The following is a 20,274-nucleotide window of genomic DNA, read 5'->3' on the forward strand; positions in this document are numbered from 1 at the left end:
CAGAAATCTTTGAATAAGATAACCTAGAATGGACTCTTACAGGCCTATTAATGAAACCCCACACATACACTCTCTGTGTCAAAAATGTGAAGTCATACTGTTTTATAACTTGTATGAGAAAATCAATCCCAGGTTTATTTATTTGTGAACATTTACCAGAAGAGGATGAATACCCTCCACCCCAAATGACTGATTTTGACGTTGTGCTAATCGAACTCTCATCACAATTTTTCAAGCAGCCAGTAGAGTGATGAGGAAGAGTCGCATGTCAGGTACAAGTCAGATTGCTGTTATGCACCGGTGTGACGAACACAAGCATGATGAATTGTGTACATCTATCTGTACATCCTGACTGTAGTTTACACGTTTCCCCACAAACATGTACTTTTTCTTTTGAATTACACTGACAAACAGGCTCGTTTGGTACAGTTAGCATGCACAGGAGAAGCTGGTGTTGGTGACATTTTGTGTTAATGGGCAAGATGTCCTTTAGTTTGACATATTTGATGCACAATTCTTTAATTAATTCAACTATGAAACAGTATGAGGGACAAAGGATTATGTTTGGACTACATTTCTTGCATGAAATCCATTTTTTTTTAAATGCAAAAATTACTTGTTGGTTCACCATCGGACACTTTTATTGGCCAAAAAAAAAAAGCATGTAGATGTGCACGTGCAGTAATGGCACACTTACAGGCGTATTAATGAAACCCCACACATACACTTCTGTCAAAAATGTGAAGTCATATATTCAGAAGATAACTCACCATTTCTACAAGGCAGTTTTATCACTTATGAGAAAAACAATCCCAGGTTTATTTATTCATGAACATTTACCGGAACATCAGAAAAGCATGAATACCATCCACCCCCAAATGAATGATTTTGGCATTGTGCTAATACAACAGCTGAGGCTTCTTTATTTCCCATCCAGTGATGCCCATCACCACACCGTGGAGCAGCCAGTCCAGGATCATTATGGTTTTGATGGTCAGTAAGAGTAGGAAGTCCAGGTTGCTGTGCTTCACATCCTCCCATTTAATCTCCTTCTGGACCTGTTCGACTTCATTCTCTCTGGTGATGCCTAGCATAAAGAAAGGAGGCACCTCCTCCCTTTATGCTTGTTTTAGTTGCGCTATGTCTGAGCCTCCAAGATTTGCAGAGCAACTTGAACAATGAAACCCGGAAAAGGAGTCCTAGACTTGGATGCCTCCGCATAATCCATGATAAAACAGTAGTTGTTTGGTTTTCTCATCCAGTTCACAGTAAACTGGGTGATGCTGCAGGCCAAACACCAGAGTCTTCTATAGTTTCACTGGTTTTATTTGGTGCTGAATTCTGGTTGTAACAATCAGGCGACAGATGTTTGTTTTGGTGGACCATTTTGTGATTAGACCCAGAAAAAATGTTGTTCTGCAGTGACCACAGGGAGACTGCGATCCCAAACGTGATCAGCAGCACAAAAAGAAACAGCCTCTTCTTGTTCAAACTCAGGATACTGTCACATATTTTGAAAGGAATCAGAGAGGTCAGATTAGACCCGGTGCTGAACCTGCAAAAACAATCCCTTCATCTGATTTGGTAGCCAAAAGTTCGATTCACAAGCACAGCTACAACCACCTTTGTGTCTGGTATATGATTAAAAGTGGGAGGAGGGTTATTAGTAAAGCAGCAGAAACACAAGAAAGACATAGACTGGTTGCTCAGTCAGGTATGAAAGGTGCAGTGAAAATGCAACATCTGTAGAATGATGTTACACTTCAAGTTCTTACCTTTTAATTCCATCCCAGAGGGAGCAGGTCAGCCAGCCAGCCATGATTACTGTAAAGATCAACCCCGAATCCTGCTGCACTTCCTTAACTCACAGGCTTAACAATTCCAGATTGAGCTTGAATTTCCTTCCCAGTGATCTGATTTGGTTCTTCTAATCGAAACTTTTCAAGCAGCCAGTAGAGTGATGAGGAATAGTCGCATGTCAGGTACAAGAACAAGTCAGACTTACTTTTATGCACCGTTGAGATGAACACAAGCATGATGAATCCACGGTGGCGTGGCTGCTGTACATCCTGATTCTAGTTTAAACGTTTCCCCACAAACATGTAGTTTTTCTTTGGAATTACACTGAAAAACTGCTGGTGTTTGTGACAATGGTTGTTGGTGCTTGTGTTGGTGGCATTTTGTGTAAATTTGCAAAACATTTTTTACATATATGATGTACATCTATTTACTTAAACAAACAGTTCCTTTTAGGGACAAAGGGTTGTTTTTGGACTACATTTTTTACATGAAATGATGTTTATTTTATGGTGAATTCATCAATTCCAGTAAAAAAAAAAAAACATAGGAGAGGCAGCACACTTACAGGCCTCTTTGTTAAACTCTGTGTGTCTACAGTATAGTGCAGTTTTAGAATTTCTGAACAATCCCAGATTTCATTGATCCCTTCTATAAAATTAAATAAATAATTTCCTGATGATGCTAACAAGGTGGTTCAGGCTTCTTTAGGTCCGTCCAGTATTTGATCAACTCCTCTGAAGTCCCAAGAATGTAGGTGATGATTCTGGAGTATTCACAGCGGTCATAGCGGGTGTTGTAGGCCCGGAACTGGGAGGGATCCGGAGGCGATGTGAGCGCAATTCCCAGCTTTCTCATGCACATTCCAATGTAAGCATCTTCGATGTTAAAGGGCTTGATTGATTTAGATGTTTCCACCAATCTTCCTGGAAGATCATTCGAGAAGACGTATCCCATTCCCAGAGCGTAGGGCGGGTATGTGGACTCAGGGAACAGCTCCTCTGGGACGTACCATTTAGAATCATGGGAACGCACAACTGGCCTGTCTATCATAAGCATCCCCGTCAGGTAGTCCCCCTTCGGGATGTCTGGCTTTTTCAGCATGATCACTAAATTGTCAATGTTCAGAAACATGTCTGAGTCAATCTTCATGCTGTAGGCTGCTGTGGAGCAGTATGTGGCCAGCCAGTCCATGATCACCATGGTTTTGATGGTCAGGTTGAGGTAAGAGTCCAGGAAGTTACTCTGGATCAAATCACCGTGCTTGAGATTCTCCTGCTTGATCCTGTCCTGGACCTGTTCAGCGTCGTCTCCTGCGGTAATTCCCAGCATGAAGAGAGTCAGCACCTCCTCCCCCTGAACCACGCTCCGATTACCCCACGTCTGCCTGACGGCATCCCGGGCCTCAAGGTTGTGCGGCGCCACTGGAACCATCAGAACCAGGAAAGGAGTCCTGGTCTTGCACGCCTCTGCGTTATCCATGATAAAACGGTGGTTGCGTGGGTAAGCCAGATGGTATTCCCTTGAATTGGGAGGAGCAGTCAGTGGCTCAGAAGATGGTGCTGTTGACCTCTCAATCAGTGTGAGGTTTGTTGGCTGAGCAGCAGCCTGTTGGTGCTGTGCAGTGTCACTCCTGTTGAAAAACCTCTGGTAGTGTTTATGAAGTAAGAGTAGACTGTTTGGCGCCTGAGGCCCTCTGGACACCACATAGCAGAAGATGGTAAGCAACAGACACAGCAGGAGCAGGATCGTGAAGCAGTGTTTAAAAATAGGCTTCGACCTTTGAAAAGCCATCTTCATCTGAAAAAAACAAGACAAAACTGGTAAGAACCCGTGGTAGCAGCTGATGGAATCTTTCTGCTATAACAAGTTTGTCATGCTCCTGCTTTGGAGAAAAAACACTGATTAAACAAAAAAAAAAAGGTGTGTGAAGGTCACACCTTCACAGGCATTTGAAGAGAAATTATGAATAATTACCATGCAAAGTGGACTGGGTTTCTTCTCTTGAAGACGTTTCGCCTTCTATCCAGAAGGCTTCTTCAGTTCTGAAAACATTAAAACATAAAACATTAAACATAAGTACAAAATGTCCGCTTGCAGTCGGCGCCAACACATTTGAAAAATGGGCGCGGTTCATTCCTGTGGATTTTACAGTGCAGCACATAACCCCTCAAACTCTGTAACGTTTTACTGCAAAATTGACATGTTAACATTTTCGTCAGAAATCGCTTAAAACAAGTTTTAAACAAGCGAAATTTTCAATAACGTACTTGCAACGAATTACTTCAGCGCTAGCTAATGCTAACACGAAGCTAACGCGAAGCTAACGCGCTAGCTCCAAACAGCGACCAACAAGGTAGCTAAAACTGACCAACTAAAAACTGGGGGATAGTTATAGCGTACCATAGAGAAAATTAGAATTAGAAAGCTTACCTGATCTGTAAATCTTACCTGCTCTGGTCAACTTGACTGCTGCTGGTGCTCATCCGTACCTGGCTTCAGATGGCGGTCAACGGGGAATCGCGTGCACGCAGTTGATTGGTCGTCCGTGATCCAATTAAAGAACAGAAATAAAGTGCTGGGCAGCGCGTGGACTGGAAATGATCTGGTCACCTTTGAAATTTTTCTGAGGCTGAATAGTTAACTTTTGTAAATCTGCACACTGGTCTCAATTCAGTCAGACATTTATAATGATATTATAACCAATTAAATACTAAATTAACTAGGATATTGTGAGCTAACATACAGAGGTGGATGCCAGACCTTCAGTGCTTGGACAATGGTGACAATGGTTATTGATGATATTGAAATGGCCCTGTGGACCATTGGGATAATCAGAGAACGTGATATGATCAGACTAGCTTCCCTATTTTTGGTAGACATTCTGGCCACATAAAGATGCCAAATAAGTTTAGCAATATTTTTATACTGTCTTTTGTCTTACTTTTTAAAGGTTTTAAAATACATTGCATAATTTCTGCCTCAGCAATGATGCCATTTAAAGGCTTTGCACCATTTTTATTAATGGAAATTTCTATGGTTTAAAATATGTATTTTTTTTTAAACAAAGACTTTATTTTAACACTGAAATGAAGTTATTTCAACTGTATCACAATGTTTTTTATGCTACGTCATACATATGTATAAACATCAAGAATATATGATTATTTCAACACATTTTATATGTTAAAATAACAGTTTCAAATAGTTTGGAGCTTTACTAAATAATAAGATAAAATATACACCTTTTGATTGTTTTTCTATTTACGGATCATTTCTGTCATGATTTTACAGAAAATCGTTTATTTCACGGACATTTTTTACAGTGTGCAAGAAAACTGAATTCCTGCATTAGTTCGATGGCAAAATGCATGTAGATGCCTGGTTTCTAATAAAACCATTCCAGAGAAGTCGCAAGTCTTTCTACGTCTAAAATATCCCGTCTTGTTACCTTTGCATGGTATCTGTGTAAATTCTCAGTCATCCAGGTCATTGTATCCAAGGTAGTTTTCTCTGTCAACTGGACTGGGTTTCTTCTCTTGAAGACGTTTCGCCTTCTATCCAGAAGGCTTCTTCAGTTCTGAAATCGCTGGGGAGAGAGCTTGAAAATATATAGCCCCTGTGGACCATTTGCATGCTAATGATCTGGGTGGTCACCTGAGAGTCGTTAGCAGGGTCGTTGGTCGGGTCGTTCACCTAGTTTCTGTTGAGATGTCTCCCCTTTGTCTGCTGGGTCACATGGTGATGAGTCACTGGGTCTCTTGGAATGGTGTGAATGTTTGTTTTGCTGTTGGAAGGAGTGGAGGACTGCATTGTATGTGGGTGATAGGAAGTGCCTCAGGCCACCCCAGCCAAACTCGTTTCCAGGACTCAGCACACCCAACACACCAGGACCAAGGAACGTCATATCCGAAAATTCACCACCCTACTGGCAAAACACAACCCCAGCGGAACCAACCCCTTCTCCAACCATGTCACATCCCTGTCTGACTCACAACGGGAGAAATGGGTAAAAAACCTATCAGACAGGGAGCTCACACAAGCCGAGGAGGAAGTGCTGTCCAAAGGTTTGAATTTTTCAGTCACCCCTGAAGAGGTACCGACTGTCGAACTCATCACAGCCACTGAGACTGCCATTAGAAACAACAAACTCCCGGAAGCGGAAGCAGAACAGATTAGACTCAAGGTAACAGCCGCTCTTGCTAGTGCAAAACCTCCCACCTCCAATATCACGAATGAGGAAAAAAGAGCCATTGCATCCTTAGCCAAGGACAAGAACATCACCATCTTACCAGCTGACAAAGGTAGGTGCACGGTCGTACTCAATACCACTGACTATGACACCAAAATACTCAGTCTCCTGACAGATACCGCCACGTATGAGAAACTCAACACAACCTACACACACCGACCAGTACCTCCAGTTTGACTCTCACCACCCACTGGAACACAAGTTGGGAGTGATCAGAACTCTCCAACACCGGGCCAGAGAAATACCCACCACATCCCAAGGCAGAAAGAGGAACAGGACCACATTAAGACAGCTCTCAAAACATGTGGCTACCCAGACTGGGCCTTCACCAAAACCTCAAGAAAGCAAGACCTCAGCAAAGGAGAGGAGGAGAGAAACAAACGCCGCAGCGTTTCCATCCCCTACCTGTCTGGAGTCTCGGAGAAGTTTAGGAGGATCCTCCAGAAACACGACATACCGGTTCATTTCAAACCCAGCAACACTCTCAGACAGAGGTTAGTACACCCAAAGGACAAGACACCAAGACCCAAACAAAGTAATGTTGTTTATGCTGTACAGTGCCAGGAGAAATGCAAGGAACTGTACATTGGGGAAACCAAACAACCTCTACACAGAAGAATGGCACAACACAGACGTGCCACCTCTTCGGGTCAGGATTCAGCAGTCCACTTACACTTAAAGGAGAGTGGGCACTCCTTCGAGGACAGCCAAGTACGGATACTGGCCAGAGAAGACCGCTGGTTTGAAAGGGGGGTCAAGGAAGCTATCCATGTTAAATTGGAGAAACCATCCTTAAACAGAGGGGGTGGCCTGAGGCACTTCCTATCACCCACATACAATGCAGTCCTCCACTCCTTCCAACAGCAAAACAAACATTCACACCATTCCAAGAGACCCAGTGACTCATCACCATGTGACCCAGCAGACAAAGGGGAGACATCTCAACAGAAACTAGGTGAACGACCCGACCAACGACCCTGCTAACGACTCTCAGGTGACCACCCAGATCATTAGCATGCAAATGGTCCACAGGGGCTATATATTTTCAAGCTCTCTCCCCAGCGATTTCAGAACTGAAGAAGCCTTCTGGATAGAAGGCGAAACGTCTTCAAGAGAAGAAACCCAGTCCAGTTGACAGAGAAAACTACCTTGGATACAATGACCTGGATGACTGAGAATTTACACAGATACCATGCAAAGGTAACAAGATGGGATATTTTAGACGTAGAAAGACTTGCGACTTCTCTGGAATGGTTTTATTAGAAACCAGGCATCTACATGCATTTTGCCATCGAACTAATGCAGGAATTCAGTTTTCTTGCACACTGTAAAAAATGTCCGTGAAATAAACGATTTTCTGTAAAATCATGACAGAAATGATCCGTAAATAGAAAAACAATCAAAAGGTGTATATTTTATCTTATTATTTAGTAAAGCTCCAAACTATTTGAAACTGTTATTTTAACATATAAAATGTGTTGAAATAATCATATATTCTTGATGTTTATACATATGTATGACGTAGCATAAAAAACATTGTGATACAGTTGAAATAACTTAATTTCAGTGTTAAAATAAAGTCTTTGTTTAAAAAAAAATACATATTTTAAACCATAGAAATTTCCATTAATAAAAATGGTGCAAAGCCTTTAAATGGCATCATTGCTGAGGCAGAAATTATGCAATGTATTTTAAAACCTTTAAAAAGTAAGACAAAAGACAGTATAAAAATATTGCTAAACTTATTTGGCATCTTTATGTGGCCAGAATGTCTACCAAAAATAGGGAAGCTAGTCTGATCATATCACGTTCTCTGATTATCCCAATGGTCCACAGGGCCATTTCAATATCATCAATAACCATTGTCACCATTGTCCAAGCACTGAAGGTCTGGCATCCACCTCTGTATGTTAGCTCACAATATCCTAGTTAATTTAGTATTTAATTGGTTATAATATCATTATAAATGTCTGACTGAATTGAGACCAGTGTGCAGATTTACAAAAGTTAACTATTCAGCCTCAGAAAAATTTCAAAGGTGACCAGATCATTTCCAGTCCACGCGCTGCCCAGCACTTTATTTCTGTTCTTTAATTGGATCACGGACGACCAATCAGCTGCGTGCACGCGATTCCCCGTTGACCGCCATCTGAAGCCAGGTACGGATGAGCACCAGCAGCAGTCAAGTTGACCAGAGCAGGCAAGATTTACAGATCAGGTAAGCTTTCTAATTCTAATTTTCTCTATGGTACGCTATAACTATCCCCCAGTTTTTAGTTGGTCAGTTTTAGCTACCTTGTTGGTCGCTGTTTGGAGCTAGCGCGTTAGCTTCGTGTTAGCATTAGCTAGCGCTGAAGTAATTCGTTGCAAGTACGTTATTGAAAATTTCGCTTGTTTAAAACTTGTTTTAAGCGATTTCTGACGAAAATGTTAACATGTCAATTTTGCAGTAAAACGTTACAGAGTTTGAGGGGTTATGTGCTGCACTGTAAAATCCACAGGAATGAACCGCGCCCATTTTTCAAATGTGTTGGCGCCGACTGCAAGCGGACATTTTGTACTTATGTTTAATGTTTTATGTTTTAATGTTTTATGTTTATTATGTTCAAAGGTCACTACTATCGTGCTCATAACGTCCCGTCATCCCCTGTTACTGCAGGGGCTGTACTTACAAATTTTAAGTGTGGTATTTCGATGTGTGGATGCAAATATTACACAGTCAAAGAACTTAGTGTCCACTTAAAATCACATATTGCAGAGGGGCGACCTGTGGCATGCCCAGTAATAGGTTGCAGTAATCAATTTACTGTGAAGTCATCCTTTAATGCTCACATGTCCAGAAAACACCAAGCATGTTCAGTGTGTAATATAAGTGTGTGTGTGTGTATAAGCTGTGTATTTTGTAATGGATACACAGAAAGCTAACTGTCATCCTGAATGTCACCTGTACTCAGTGGCAAAAAGGACTACATGGTTGGAATGTCTGGAAATCTGTGACCTTGTAGATTTTTATCCCTTATCTTCATACATTGCTGTTAATTTTGTAGTCTTGTTACTTTGTGTGTTCACAGGTGAGACTCCTGAAACAAGTAGCTCGTCTGCTGTTGCTTCTCCAGAACCTCCATTATTCCCAGAGTCTATTTCACCCAGAAGTTCATCTTTAACTTCTTCCAACTATGGCCAAAGCCCCAATATAGATTGGGTGGACAGCTTTGAGATACCATGGCATAAGCTTCCAGAACAACTAACACAATCACTGGAGCGAGGAAAACGTCCAACCCCGGGTATGAGAAGAGAGATGATCCGAATTGTGGTTGCGGAGATGATGCAAAAACACTCTTTGATAACTAAAAGGTCTACTACAGAAGTTGCCAAGAAGATGTTGGCAAAATATCCAAAGTCTTTGCAAGACATAATAGAGGGAGATGTGATCGGGCCAGGGTACCATTCTCTCGTCAAACAGCTTCAAAATAGAGTTGAAAATGTGAGGCGATCTACAGCTCCAAAAATAAGAAAACGGAAGCATTTCACTGATGAGTCTGACACAGATGAAGTTTCTCCAGAAAAAAGGGCAGCAATCCAAGACACCTATGGCTGTATTAAATGGGATTTAAAATTTCTGCCCCTTGGAGGGACCGCAGAGAGCCAGCTTCAACAAAAGAAAAAACTGAAGATGATGTCCCTGCAAACTGATGCAAATCCAGAGGAGGTGAAACTTCTAATGAAACAGACTTTCTACACTCAATGGAAACAAGTCAATCGGGGGGGAAATATCAAGCACCTCCTTGGAGAGTGGCCATATTTGTTTGATGAGCTTGGTATGGCAGTCCATTTTGAGGAGCTTACCGGAGTTCAGCTAAAAGCAGTTTTCTTACGGAATCTTGATGTAAAGGGAAACCGACTCCTGCACTACATGAAAACAGTTTGTGTAAATAAGAGTGGCAAGTTCCTTCAGGCTGTAACCAAGTATCAAATAATGAGGAGACCAAAGTGGTTGCTCTCAAGACCTTGTGGACATGGTGTTGCTGCTGTTAGCTTACTTCAATGAGAAGGAAGACGCCATCTTCTGCTATGTGGAGGACACATGCCTCGCAGGGGAAATTCACATGGACCAAGTGCCTTTGACTCCTACCATTATTGTGTGCGGTAAGTAAACTCACCTTTTCTGTATCATTTCCTTTGTCTTTTCTATTTTGATAGATTGCTCTTTTACTATGATGTTACTGTAATTTTCATAGGATCGTCCTGCTATTCTGCAAAATGATACATGCTTAGTGTGGATCGAAACATCGTGAAGGACAACATCCCCTCCTTTGCTTCTGCCCTATGCCTGATGTTTGGGAGCTTTTATTGTTTCAATATTCACTACCCATCAGAGCTGGCATCAACCCTGGAGTTTCTGCAGAGGTGCGTGTTTTTGGCTCTCATGAGGCTTATTTGATATTTGAACTTACAGGGATAACAATTCACAGAAACAATAAGTTTCACATATTTTGTTTGTAGTGTAGTCAACTATCTTTCTTCTGTTCCACAGGTGTTTTTTCTCCATCAACCCTGAGAAGGGGACAAAGGTTGAGAAGTCAAAAAAATCCAGGCTTCATGTGAACCCCAGTCCTGACGTTGATTCAGGACCTTTCAGATCATGTGAGGCGTGACTGTTGACCAAGTAATCAGTATCAATATAATGGGAATTGTTTGTTTTTTTTCTGTGCAGATTTTAGACCAGTTCTATGTAGTTTTTCTAAAGCCTAGATTTTGTTAAGATAAGTAATTTGTTTGTGTTTCAATATAGTTTAGTTGAAGCATATGTTGCTATTTGATTGAAAATGCTGAAACTATGTTAAATACACCCATTTCTGGTAAAAGTATAAAAATTTTGAGTTCATTATAACCAATGTATAAAAATCTGAATAAATTGTAAAAACGTACATAATGTCCTGTCATTTTAACAGAAAAAATAACAGCTGTTTACCAGAATAATTTTGTAAAATATACAATACAAAACAATATAATAAAAAATACTGTAAATGTAAGAGCAAAATACAATTAATACACACGAATATTACAGCTCAAATGTGTACATTATATTTCCTTTTTCTGCAATTTTAACAGAATGATCCAGTTTATATATTAATCATTTCAGTACAATTCACGTGTAGTTAATGTTGATTCTAAATTGAATCCCTGTAAAATTAACAGAATTCAGCATCATTGTACTTAAAAAAAAATCATTACAATTTACACCTACCATAATTATACATTGAATATTGGTATGATTTACCAGTTGATCTGTAAAGTGATTTACATTAGTACTGTATTTTTTACAGAACATTTCTGGTAACCACAGCTCCCAGCGTTTTACCGTAAAAACAACGGGATTTTTTTTTACACTGCATGCATTAAACACACTTCCTGCTTTCGTGGAATGTTTTCCCAGATTGCTCCCAGAACACACGCACAAGCAACAGGAGACAGGAATAAAGGCAGTGTTAAGACACTGTCAACAGTGAATTTCCACGAAGGGCGTAATAGCCTAATGTATACGGTTGCCATGGCAAATGAATAAAAATTGTATTTGCTATACTCTTCCTTTTGAAGCTTATACAATTGTCAGTGGTTCAGTCACTTTATCTGTAAAGCTGTTTGAGGCGGAGATTAAACGGTTACTGTGGAATTGTAGTCATTGTCTGGCTGTTGATTAGAATTCTTATTCTATAGGCAGGGAAACGTGTCACATCAACCCCAACAAGAATCCTGTTGAAGTCAGAAAGTGCAGTCTGGCACTGCATTTCAAGGTCTCGGTGTGTTCCAACAAACTGCTGAGAAAACGGCCTGAACTAGATCACCCCAGAAAAACAACAAGTGTGTCTCTGCTGTTAAGATCCCTCCAGAATCACTATAAGGATCAACTGTACCGTTACTTTAAATATTTGGGTATAGAATAATTAAATCTTCTAATATATAACTCGTATTTTTATTTGCTGTAGGCATATTTTATCAGTGTTTAATGAAATAAAATAGAAGGAAATGGACAAAAGTCAATAATTAAGGTTTGTTCATTTACCTAGGAGGAAGTGCTTCCAGTGAAAACCATTCTCTACCCTTTTTTTGGTTTTGATAATTTAAATACCAACTTGTTTGACCACCGTCAGACGTCATTCATGCAATTTCGTTAAAAGTCGTTTGATTCTATTTGTGCCGAACATATTTGAAAAATCCAATTCATATCTGGCTTTTACAGCCGGATGACTAAGGTTTGCGAGAAGTTTGGGAAAAGAAGTAATATTTTTGGTAACCTAAGATGGTAACCTGATCATCGTGACCGCACACGTCATGCCAAAAAAGATGTATGCCCAGATTAAAAAAATTAAACCTTTTTAGTAATATTTTCCTGTCATTGAATCTATGTATGATCTGACTAAACTCTAAACTATTTCTTGTCGTTGTTTTAGTCATTCTATCGGGTCAACGCGCCTCTGTGGGTAATGAGACCACGTCCTGGCTTTTTTTACTTTGGAAATGACTGAAATGTTAGGATTCTAAAAACGAGAAACTCCTAGTCAGCCCGGAAGTTGGGCTAAGATGGGCGCTATTAAACTCTCCTTATGATGGACTTTGCGCTTCCGAGTTGCCGCAATCTTGTAAAACTATGTCATTACTCTAACCTGCTTTGAAATAAATATATTTCTCATGTCCTACAAGTGAAATAATTTCTATTAGGTTTGCCGTTATATCTTTTAATCTATCCTCATGTTGTTTTGATCTTCAACGAGTTGGAAAATCCGCGGTCACGTGAACATTTCGGACTTTAATTTCAACGAAATTTAGTTTCAATTATGTTTAATAACGGAGTCTTACCATCCGATTAACCTGCCCGAACCGTTACTCTTCGTCTCCGGCTCCTTATCTTCACGCCGCAAAGATCAGATGGATCAGAATTGATCAGATGGAGGATGTGATCAAATAGGGATTCAAACTCATGGACTTCCGCGCAAACAGAGTCACACTGAGATCCGCTTTACTGATATCCTGGAGCATATAGGGAGGAGAGAGATTGCCCCACACACGACGACAAAAGAAGTCCTTCCAAATTAAAGCCATGCATCTTCTTCGTCTCCCACCACAATTTAAGCATAATCTGAGAATTTACCACCTGCCTGGGGGCGCCTGAGCGCGCTGGCACCACAGAGGGGCGCGTTTTTTTTTTGCTCATTCTCAGGCAAAAATGTGTCACTGAACTTGTGGAAGCCATTATTATACTTTAAAAAGTGTGATTTTGTCGCGTGAAATGTTCCACCTTTGTGAGGCCCCAGGCCCTGCGAGACCCGTTTGTCCAATATACTGTAACGGGCGGCCATGCGCGCTGTCTCACTTTTAAAGTAACTAATTACATTGGGGTGTAATAACTAGGAAGACTGGACGAACTGGTCCAGTCTGGTCAGAAATTAAACACCATGAAACCCGAGTTTGAAACATCATCACGTCCTGCAAACCTCTTAAACAAAGGCTTTCGGCTGCTCAGATATTGGGAGAACAGATGTCTAGGAGCGGTTTACCTGCGCTCTTCTGTGTTCTGTGGAGGGTTTTGGTTCCTCCCACTCCTCGGGCGCCGATCCCTGGTGGTCGGTTGTCATGGCGTCCATCCTGACATCAAACCACCTCTCCAAAAGCACCAGCAGCTCTTCATTGTGACGCAGCATAATTGTCCCACCTTGCAATTCCTTTGAGTTTTAGCATGAGCAGAAATTAGCACCTTCGGAAACCTTACAACAAAATTCAGCTCTCCACTCCTTGAATTTTGTTGCGCATAACATCTGTACAGTGGTCTTTAAATGTAACTTAAACTTGCATTGTTTGTGGAAAGAGTGTCCTGCTGACAAGGCTGTGTTTTTACCCTGAGGACACCCGGTGCACAAAACAGCACACGTGTTCAATTATGACTCAGGCTCAATAGACTGCAAACCTGCAGGATTTCAAAAAGCAGGGAAACATTAGTCCAACTGTTCAATTTCTCACAGTATATCATTAACATTTATAACCTTTGTCACAGCTCCCTCCAACTGTTTCCCTCCTGCTCTCAGTAGTTTTCCACTCTATCTGTCAGCCACTCCCACCTCATCAGGACAACGCCACTCACCTGTCAGCTCAGCTGCAGCTCATCCCAATTATGTCAACATATAAGCCTCTCCTGTGCTCTGCTCCTAGACAGATTGTTCTTCAGCTTCAATGCGAGACTTTCCAGTATTTTTGTGACCGGTGTATGTCTGCGTTGTGTTATTTTTGTGGTTGTGGTGTGTAGAGTAGCCATGGGACACAGCTGAACTTTTGGAGGCACTCTCCGTTTAATCTGGTCAAAATAAAACAGCAAAATTAACATGTGCCGCTATTTGCTGATCCAGCCCAAACTCTTCCCAACACGAGAATTGCAAAAAGGCGAAAAACATACCTGGTCAAAATAAAACAGCAAAATTAACATGTGCCGCTATTTGCTGATCCAGCCCAAACTACAGAGAAGACAACATGGAGTTAGCACCATCGCACTTGTTCACATCAATAAAACACTACATCGGAGCAACATCAGAGCTCAATATAAACTTGAATAGAACTGTAGTGTTATAAGAGTGACAAATTAAGACAAAATAATAACAAAAAGACACTTAAAACAAAGGATTACAAAAGATGACTGACCTCTTCCCAACACGAGAATTGCAAAAGGGCAGAGGAAGTCGCGACCCTCGAATTTATACAGGCGCACCAAGGGGGACACACGAAGAAGAAATAAAATACAGAAGAAGTGACTGGAGGACCAAGACAGCACAGGAAAACAAACACCAGGTATGTTCAACAATAATAAACAAAAGAACAATTTTGTGTAATTATAATACAATATTATATGTACCTGTTACATTTTTTCCTGCCAGATTTCCTGTTACCGACCCTGCGTCGCCTCGCCTCGCCTCTTCCCCGGAAAACCTACCTGCTTTCTGTCTCCAGCTATAATCTGCTTCCCTGGCTTCGGCTCCTCTGCCTGGCCTTGACTCGTCTGCCGCTCGCCCCTCATCAGTACCTCTTCCTTGCTGCCTGACTCTGGACCCTTCCCCTTGGCCGTTCCCTTCCCCTAATCCTAAACCCAGAGACTCATTTTGGGGCCACTGATCTGAAGAAAAGACTGTTTCCTGAAATCGCCGATCACATCAGAGTTTGCTACTGTTTTTGCTGTTATCAAATAAAGACTTTGCCAATTGATCCTGAGCTCAAGTGTATTGCTATTGGGTCCATATCTTGATGTCTGTGAAAACCCGCAAACCTGTTAAATCTGGATTAATAACCCCGACGACTCTCTAACCATGTGTGTTTGACAACTTTGATTTCGGTGTCATTCTTTATCCGTTATTTTCCTGGTCTCACTCAGGTGCATGTTTCAACTGGACATTTGTACTTCAAGGTCCATATTCTTTGACAAGATCCTTACTTGGGTCACCCTACAGTTAAGAATCAAAGCAAACTACAAATCGAAGGTTTGTTCTTCCCTCCCTGTATGCTTGCATGTTGACAGGCTGAGAGGAGGTAGAGCGCCTGACCACATGGTGCGCTAACAATAACTTGGTCCTCAACACCAGCAAGACCAAGGAGCTCATCGTGGACTTCAGGAAGGCAAGAGGAGGCACACAGGACCCCATCCACATCAACGGGATGGCCGTCGAGCGTGTCTCCAGCTTCAAGTTCCTGGGGACCCACATCTCAGAGGACCTGTCCTGGACCACAAACACCTCCAGCATCATCAAGAAGGCTCACCAGCGCCTCTTCTTCCTGAGGACACTGAGGAAGAACCAGCTATCCTCGGCTGTCCTGGTGAACTTCTATCGCTGTGCGATAGAAAGCATCCTGACCAACTGCGTGTCAGTCTGGTATGGAAGCTGCACTATCGCTGAGCACAAGGCCTTGCAGAGGGTGGTGAAAACTGCCCAGCGCATCACAAGGACTACACTCCCTGCCATCGGAGATGTCCAGAGGAAGCGCTGCCTGCATCGAGCACGCAGCATACTCAAGGACTCCTCCCACCCTGCCCACAGACTATTTTCCCTCCTGCCCTCTGGGAGGCGCTACAGAACCCTCAGGACTCAGACCAGTAGACTGAGGAACAGCTTCTTCCCCAGAGCGGTGTCCCTGTTGAACTCCTGCTGACCCTTACACACTCCACACCTCACTACACTACAGCAGTTTACACAACAACTCACTAGCTTAGTAACCAATGTAGCTACTGTTTAAACCTGTCCTGCGCACTCATGCACTTTATCATCTGTATCTGTATACACGTAATTTATAATTTGCACATCTCCTCTATCTTATGTAAATAGCTAAATAGCTCCTGCACTTATAGTCCAAGGCATTTAATGTAAACACCATCTGTAAAATAAACGATTGTAAAATAACCGCCATACTGTATTTATTAAGTTATTATCCTCACTTGCTGCTTCTTTTGCACTTCTGGTTAGATGCCAAACTGCATTTTGTTGCTCTGTACCTGTACATGTGCAATAACAATAAAGTTGAATCTAATCTAATCTAATCTTTAGTCTTTGCGTGAAAAAGAAGGTCCTAATCTTTCTCCACACACCTCAAACACCTTGCAATAAAGCTTGTCAGTCTTCCATCAGGTCATTATGGCTCTGCAGAGTTTGGTGAACCAGCATTCCTCACATGCTTTTACCAGTTTTTCAGAAGTGCTGACCTTTGTCCCCCTGCAAAAACACACTGGGAACAGGTCCTGTTTGACAACAGCTGTTGGAGGAGGGCCCTGGAAGGAATAGCCATCCAGGACCTGAAAGTGTTGAGTTGCCTAAATAAACCCATTGTTCCATTCCAACTTGTCCTCCAGGCAGTGTGACCACAACAACTTGGCGGTTTGCTCTAGGAGGGGAGAGGGTTGGAGTGTGATTGGGTGTGCGACCTTAACCAACTAAGCACCGACACCAGCGAGGACGAGTTGAACACCAGTAACAAACTTCAGTTCCTCTTGTTGGAGCTGTTGCAGCAAGCAAACTTAAAGATCTTTAGACAGCTTCTGCCTGTGTAGCACTCAGCAAATCTCCCCAATCAGTCCAGGGAGGGCCTGATGGGGCTCTTTTACTTAGGTCATTAGTTGAATCACATTTGAATCACAGAATCACCAATAAATTAAATACGGATATCATTTCCCTTTTTTCACCATTTTTTTTATTACATTTTTCTAAGGGGTAAAAATAAGGGATTAACACAAAAATGAGAGAGAAGACCTTTGGCCAAGCCATCAAATCAGCTTTCAGATCTGTTTGCTGCGGGTGGGGGCGGCAGGTTAGAATGGGAAATTAAATTGCATCAGGCCAACATTTTCGTTCGAAAAATACAGACTTTTACAGTCAAAGAGACTTAAAACAGAATTAAATATTCAAAACGATCAAGCGGCAAAGACAAATAATATCTTGCTCTATTTGTATTGACATCAAACCGGCACCTGCAAACCCATTCGGTAAAAAAGTGAGTTATCACTTCTAACCGCTAGAGGGAAGCAAAGTACCTATATCGGTGTAACGGGAATTTATCACCATCATCTGACTCTAGGGTGTACGTCTATGATGATGATGATGATGATGATGATGATGATGATGATGATGATGATATAAATGATGGTAATAAATGATGGTGAAGTACCTATATCGGAGTAACGGGAATTTATCACCATCATCTTCATCATTATCATCATCTGAGACGTACGCCCTGGACTCGTTTCCAGCTCATCGCAAGGATATTATAAGTATAGATTCAAATTATTATTCCACCCTTTCACCACCCTTTAACCTTACAATTAAAATGTTATAAACTGATGTTTAAACTAGCCAGAACGCTTCAAAATCAAACACAGTGCTAAGAGGAATTAACTGTTCCCTGCGGCTCTGGAACACGTGTCAGTATTTATATAAAAATATTGCTGCTTCAAGCATGTCAGTACTGGCAATCAAACACCGATATGTGACGCCCCCCCCCCCCCCCCCCCCCCCCCCCCTCTCTCTCCCTCCCTCCTCTTCCTCCTCCTCTTCCTCCTCCTCCCCCCAGTATCTTCCCTCCTCTCCGCTGCTGGAGTTTCAGTTGACCAGCGTCGCAACTGGGCGACGCGCCTCCCGGAGAGCGTATCCTCCTCTGCGCGGCGAACCTGACATTCCTCCACCGGTGACCGTTACTTTAGAATCCTGCTTGACTTTTCCCAAAGTAAACCCTTGGTAGACACGAGTTTTCAGTCTCCTCTCTGAGAACTGCCAACACACTCCCCAGCGCAACTGAACGACCCCCGTCCGGGAGGATATTTGCTTTCGAAACAGAATCAACAACTGATCAATATTCGAAGATGGTTCGGAAAACGACAGAAGTCTGATTCTGCTGGTTAGTGCTGTTTTCTGGAGGCATCGGCAGCGAGCAGAGGTAAAGGTTATTTATCTATCTATCTATCTATCTATCTATCTATCTATCTATCTATCTATCTATCTATCTATCTATCTATCTATCTATCTATCTATCTATCTATCTATCTATCTATCTATCTATCTATCTATCTATCTATCTATCTATCTATCTATCAGACCTTTTAAATGGAACAGGTCCAGTTTGTTTGGTGGCATCTGGTTATTTTTCTCCTTCTCATTGACCACCTTTTTTTTTCTTTTTTTCAAATTTCTTTTTTTGATGTGTGGCTGTAATGAGACTTTTTTCAGTCTTCTCCACTTTCGCCACATTAAATCCATTTAATTTTGACTGGTTGTCCCTCCCATCTCTCCCAGTAAGAAAGCCCAGTTAGATGCTGCACTTCAGAAACTGTAGTCGCCTGCTTGATTTGGTGGCAACCTGTTGCTCTTCTTCGTGGAGGCCTGCTTTAACCTCCCTCCACCCTCGGGACACCAGCGATGGGACGCCTCCCACCCCAGAGAACGTCCAGCTGTTCCCAGTCCAGACTGGATCTCTGCGGGGTCCCAGGAGGCAGGTTCTGAGGGTGACCCAAGCAGGAGCCTTCCGTGAGATTATACACCCCCACCCACCCACCCATTCACCCCCAAATCTCTATGATTGGAGGTGAAAAGGTCGTGGTGTGTGAAGGTTGCACTCTGGTTGCATCATGTTTTTCTCTGGAGGTTGGATGGACGCGCTGGGGTGAATTTTTCTGTTGTTGTTGGGTGCGTCAGTATTACAGCCCACTCCAAGGGTGGGAGTATGGCTCGCAGACTGTGTGTTTGTTCTGAAACATGTTACATAGCGGGGACCGGAATCCACGTTTCACTGGAAAAATGGGGGATATTTTTGGGAAATGAGACATTTCGGCGTTCTGAAATATCTGAATTGGGTTTAGGTCAAAGGTCAGGTATTTATTTGCGTAGGCTGGGGTGAGGGGAATGCAGGAAAGTCCTCTCAAATATAGAAGCGCAAATTTGTGTGTTTTAAACTGGAGGAAGGATGGAAAGAATGAAAATTAGCAGAAAGAAATAGAAAATAGGATAAAAGTAAAAAGGAAAGTCGGTGGAAGGAAGAGTAGATCAAATATAACCTTAAAAAGTGTTTTAAGTGTGTTAAAATGATTTCATGATTTAATGATAGCGAGGCTGTAGGTTAAGATCAATTCAGAGCCATCTTTATTTTTAAAAAATGTAAGTCAACAAGCAGAAACTGACACTTTTAGAATAAAAATGAAAGCAGCCCAGATGCTAATAATTTAGTGACGCAGAGAGAAAACCAAATGTAAAGGCCAACGTAAATAACGACTTCTTCAGACGGCCACACCTGCCTGTTCTGCTCACTAAATATCACATTTAAGCAGTTGTAGTTGTGCATCACTGCATTTTCAGCCTTTCTTCCGCCCCGAGACCCCCACTGAAGCCCCTCCATGTCACCGAGGCCCCTGGACCTCTGCTGTCTCTGCTCTCTGTTAGACTCGGTTGGGTTCAGCAGGTTCAACCCAGAGAACAGCACTTTCCTCCCCTGCGGCGGAGGCAGCCCTCATAAGGGAAGAGGGTGAGATGTGGAGGCCCGGGTCTCCTCTTTGACATTTCCTTTTTTTCTGGCGCTCTCCTCTCCCCTTGGCTCTTAGACTGTTTGTGGTGGGGTTTTTGGACCCAGCCCTGGACCAGACCTTCATTTTTCTCCTCTTAGTTTCAAACCACTAACTAACCACTGGCTCCCTGCGTCTCCCCCTTCCTTTTTCT

The 20,274-nt window shown here is 42.2% G+C and overlaps 2 protein-coding genes and 1 long non-coding RNA gene across 10 annotated transcripts; 1 reads left to right on the forward strand and 2 right to left on the reverse strand.

The window, feature by feature from the left end:
* Window positions 1–619: 619 nt before the first annotated feature.
* Window positions 620–14,099, reverse strand: LOC101063032 (beta-1,3-galactosyltransferase 1-like). Of its 7 annotated transcripts, none has more exons than XR_003891548.1 (4): window positions 14,013–14,099; window positions 13,606–13,770; window positions 1,776–3,597; window positions 620–1,631 (listed from the first exon to the last, which is right to left on the reverse strand). XR_003891548.1 is itself a non-coding variant. In XM_029850701.1 (4 exons), the coding sequence occupies exons 3-4, from the start codon at window positions 3,775–3,777 to the stop codon at window positions 2,482–2,484; spliced, it is 1,119 nt and encodes a 372-aa protein (XP_029706561.1). In that variant the 5' UTR covers window positions 3,778–3,842; window positions 4,249–5,377; window positions 13,606–13,963; the 3' UTR covers window positions 620–2,481. The 7 variants fall into 7 exon arrangements, 6 of the variants coding, with proteins under 6 accessions (XP_029706561.1, XP_029706558.1, XP_029706559.1 ...); XM_029850701.1 differs by lacking the exon at window positions 14,013–14,099 and adding exons at window positions 3,775–3,842; window positions 4,249–5,377 and having other exon boundaries at window positions 620–3,597; window positions 13,606–13,963; XM_029850698.1 differs by having other exon boundaries at window positions 620–3,597.
* LOC115253263 (uncharacterized) lies at window positions 7,620–10,976 on the forward strand. Of its 2 annotated transcripts, XR_003891549.1 has the most exons (4): window positions 7,620–8,267; window positions 9,121–10,195; window positions 10,288–10,456; window positions 10,584–10,976. XR_003891549.1 is itself a non-coding variant. In XM_029850704.1 (3 exons), the coding sequence occupies exon 1, from the start codon at window positions 8,955–8,957 to the stop codon at window positions 10,095–10,097; it is 1,143 nt and encodes a 380-aa protein (XP_029706564.1). In that variant the 5' UTR covers window positions 8,295–8,954; the 3' UTR covers window positions 10,098–10,195; window positions 10,288–10,456; window positions 10,584–10,976. The 2 variants fall into 2 exon arrangements, 1 of the variants encoding a protein (XP_029706564.1); XM_029850704.1 differs by lacking the exon at window positions 7,620–8,267 and having other exon boundaries at window positions 8,295–10,195.
* A 94-nt stretch (window positions 14,100–14,193) lies between the features above and the next one.
* On the reverse strand, window positions 14,194–15,028 carry LOC115253264 (uncharacterized). The gene is made up of 3 exons (XR_003891550.1): window positions 14,738–15,028; window positions 14,496–14,553; window positions 14,194–14,396 (listed from the first exon to the last, which is right to left on the reverse strand). It is a non-coding gene; the product is annotated as an uncharacterized lncRNA (long non-coding RNA).
* Between the last annotated feature and the right edge of the window lie 5,246 nt (window positions 15,029–20,274).

Source organism: Takifugu rubripes, chromosome 17 (genome assembly GCF_901000725.2).
Source record: "Takifugu rubripes chromosome 17, fTakRub1.2, whole genome shotgun sequence".
Classification (NCBI taxonomy): Eukaryota; Metazoa; Chordata; class Actinopteri; order Tetraodontiformes; family Tetraodontidae; genus Takifugu; species Takifugu rubripes.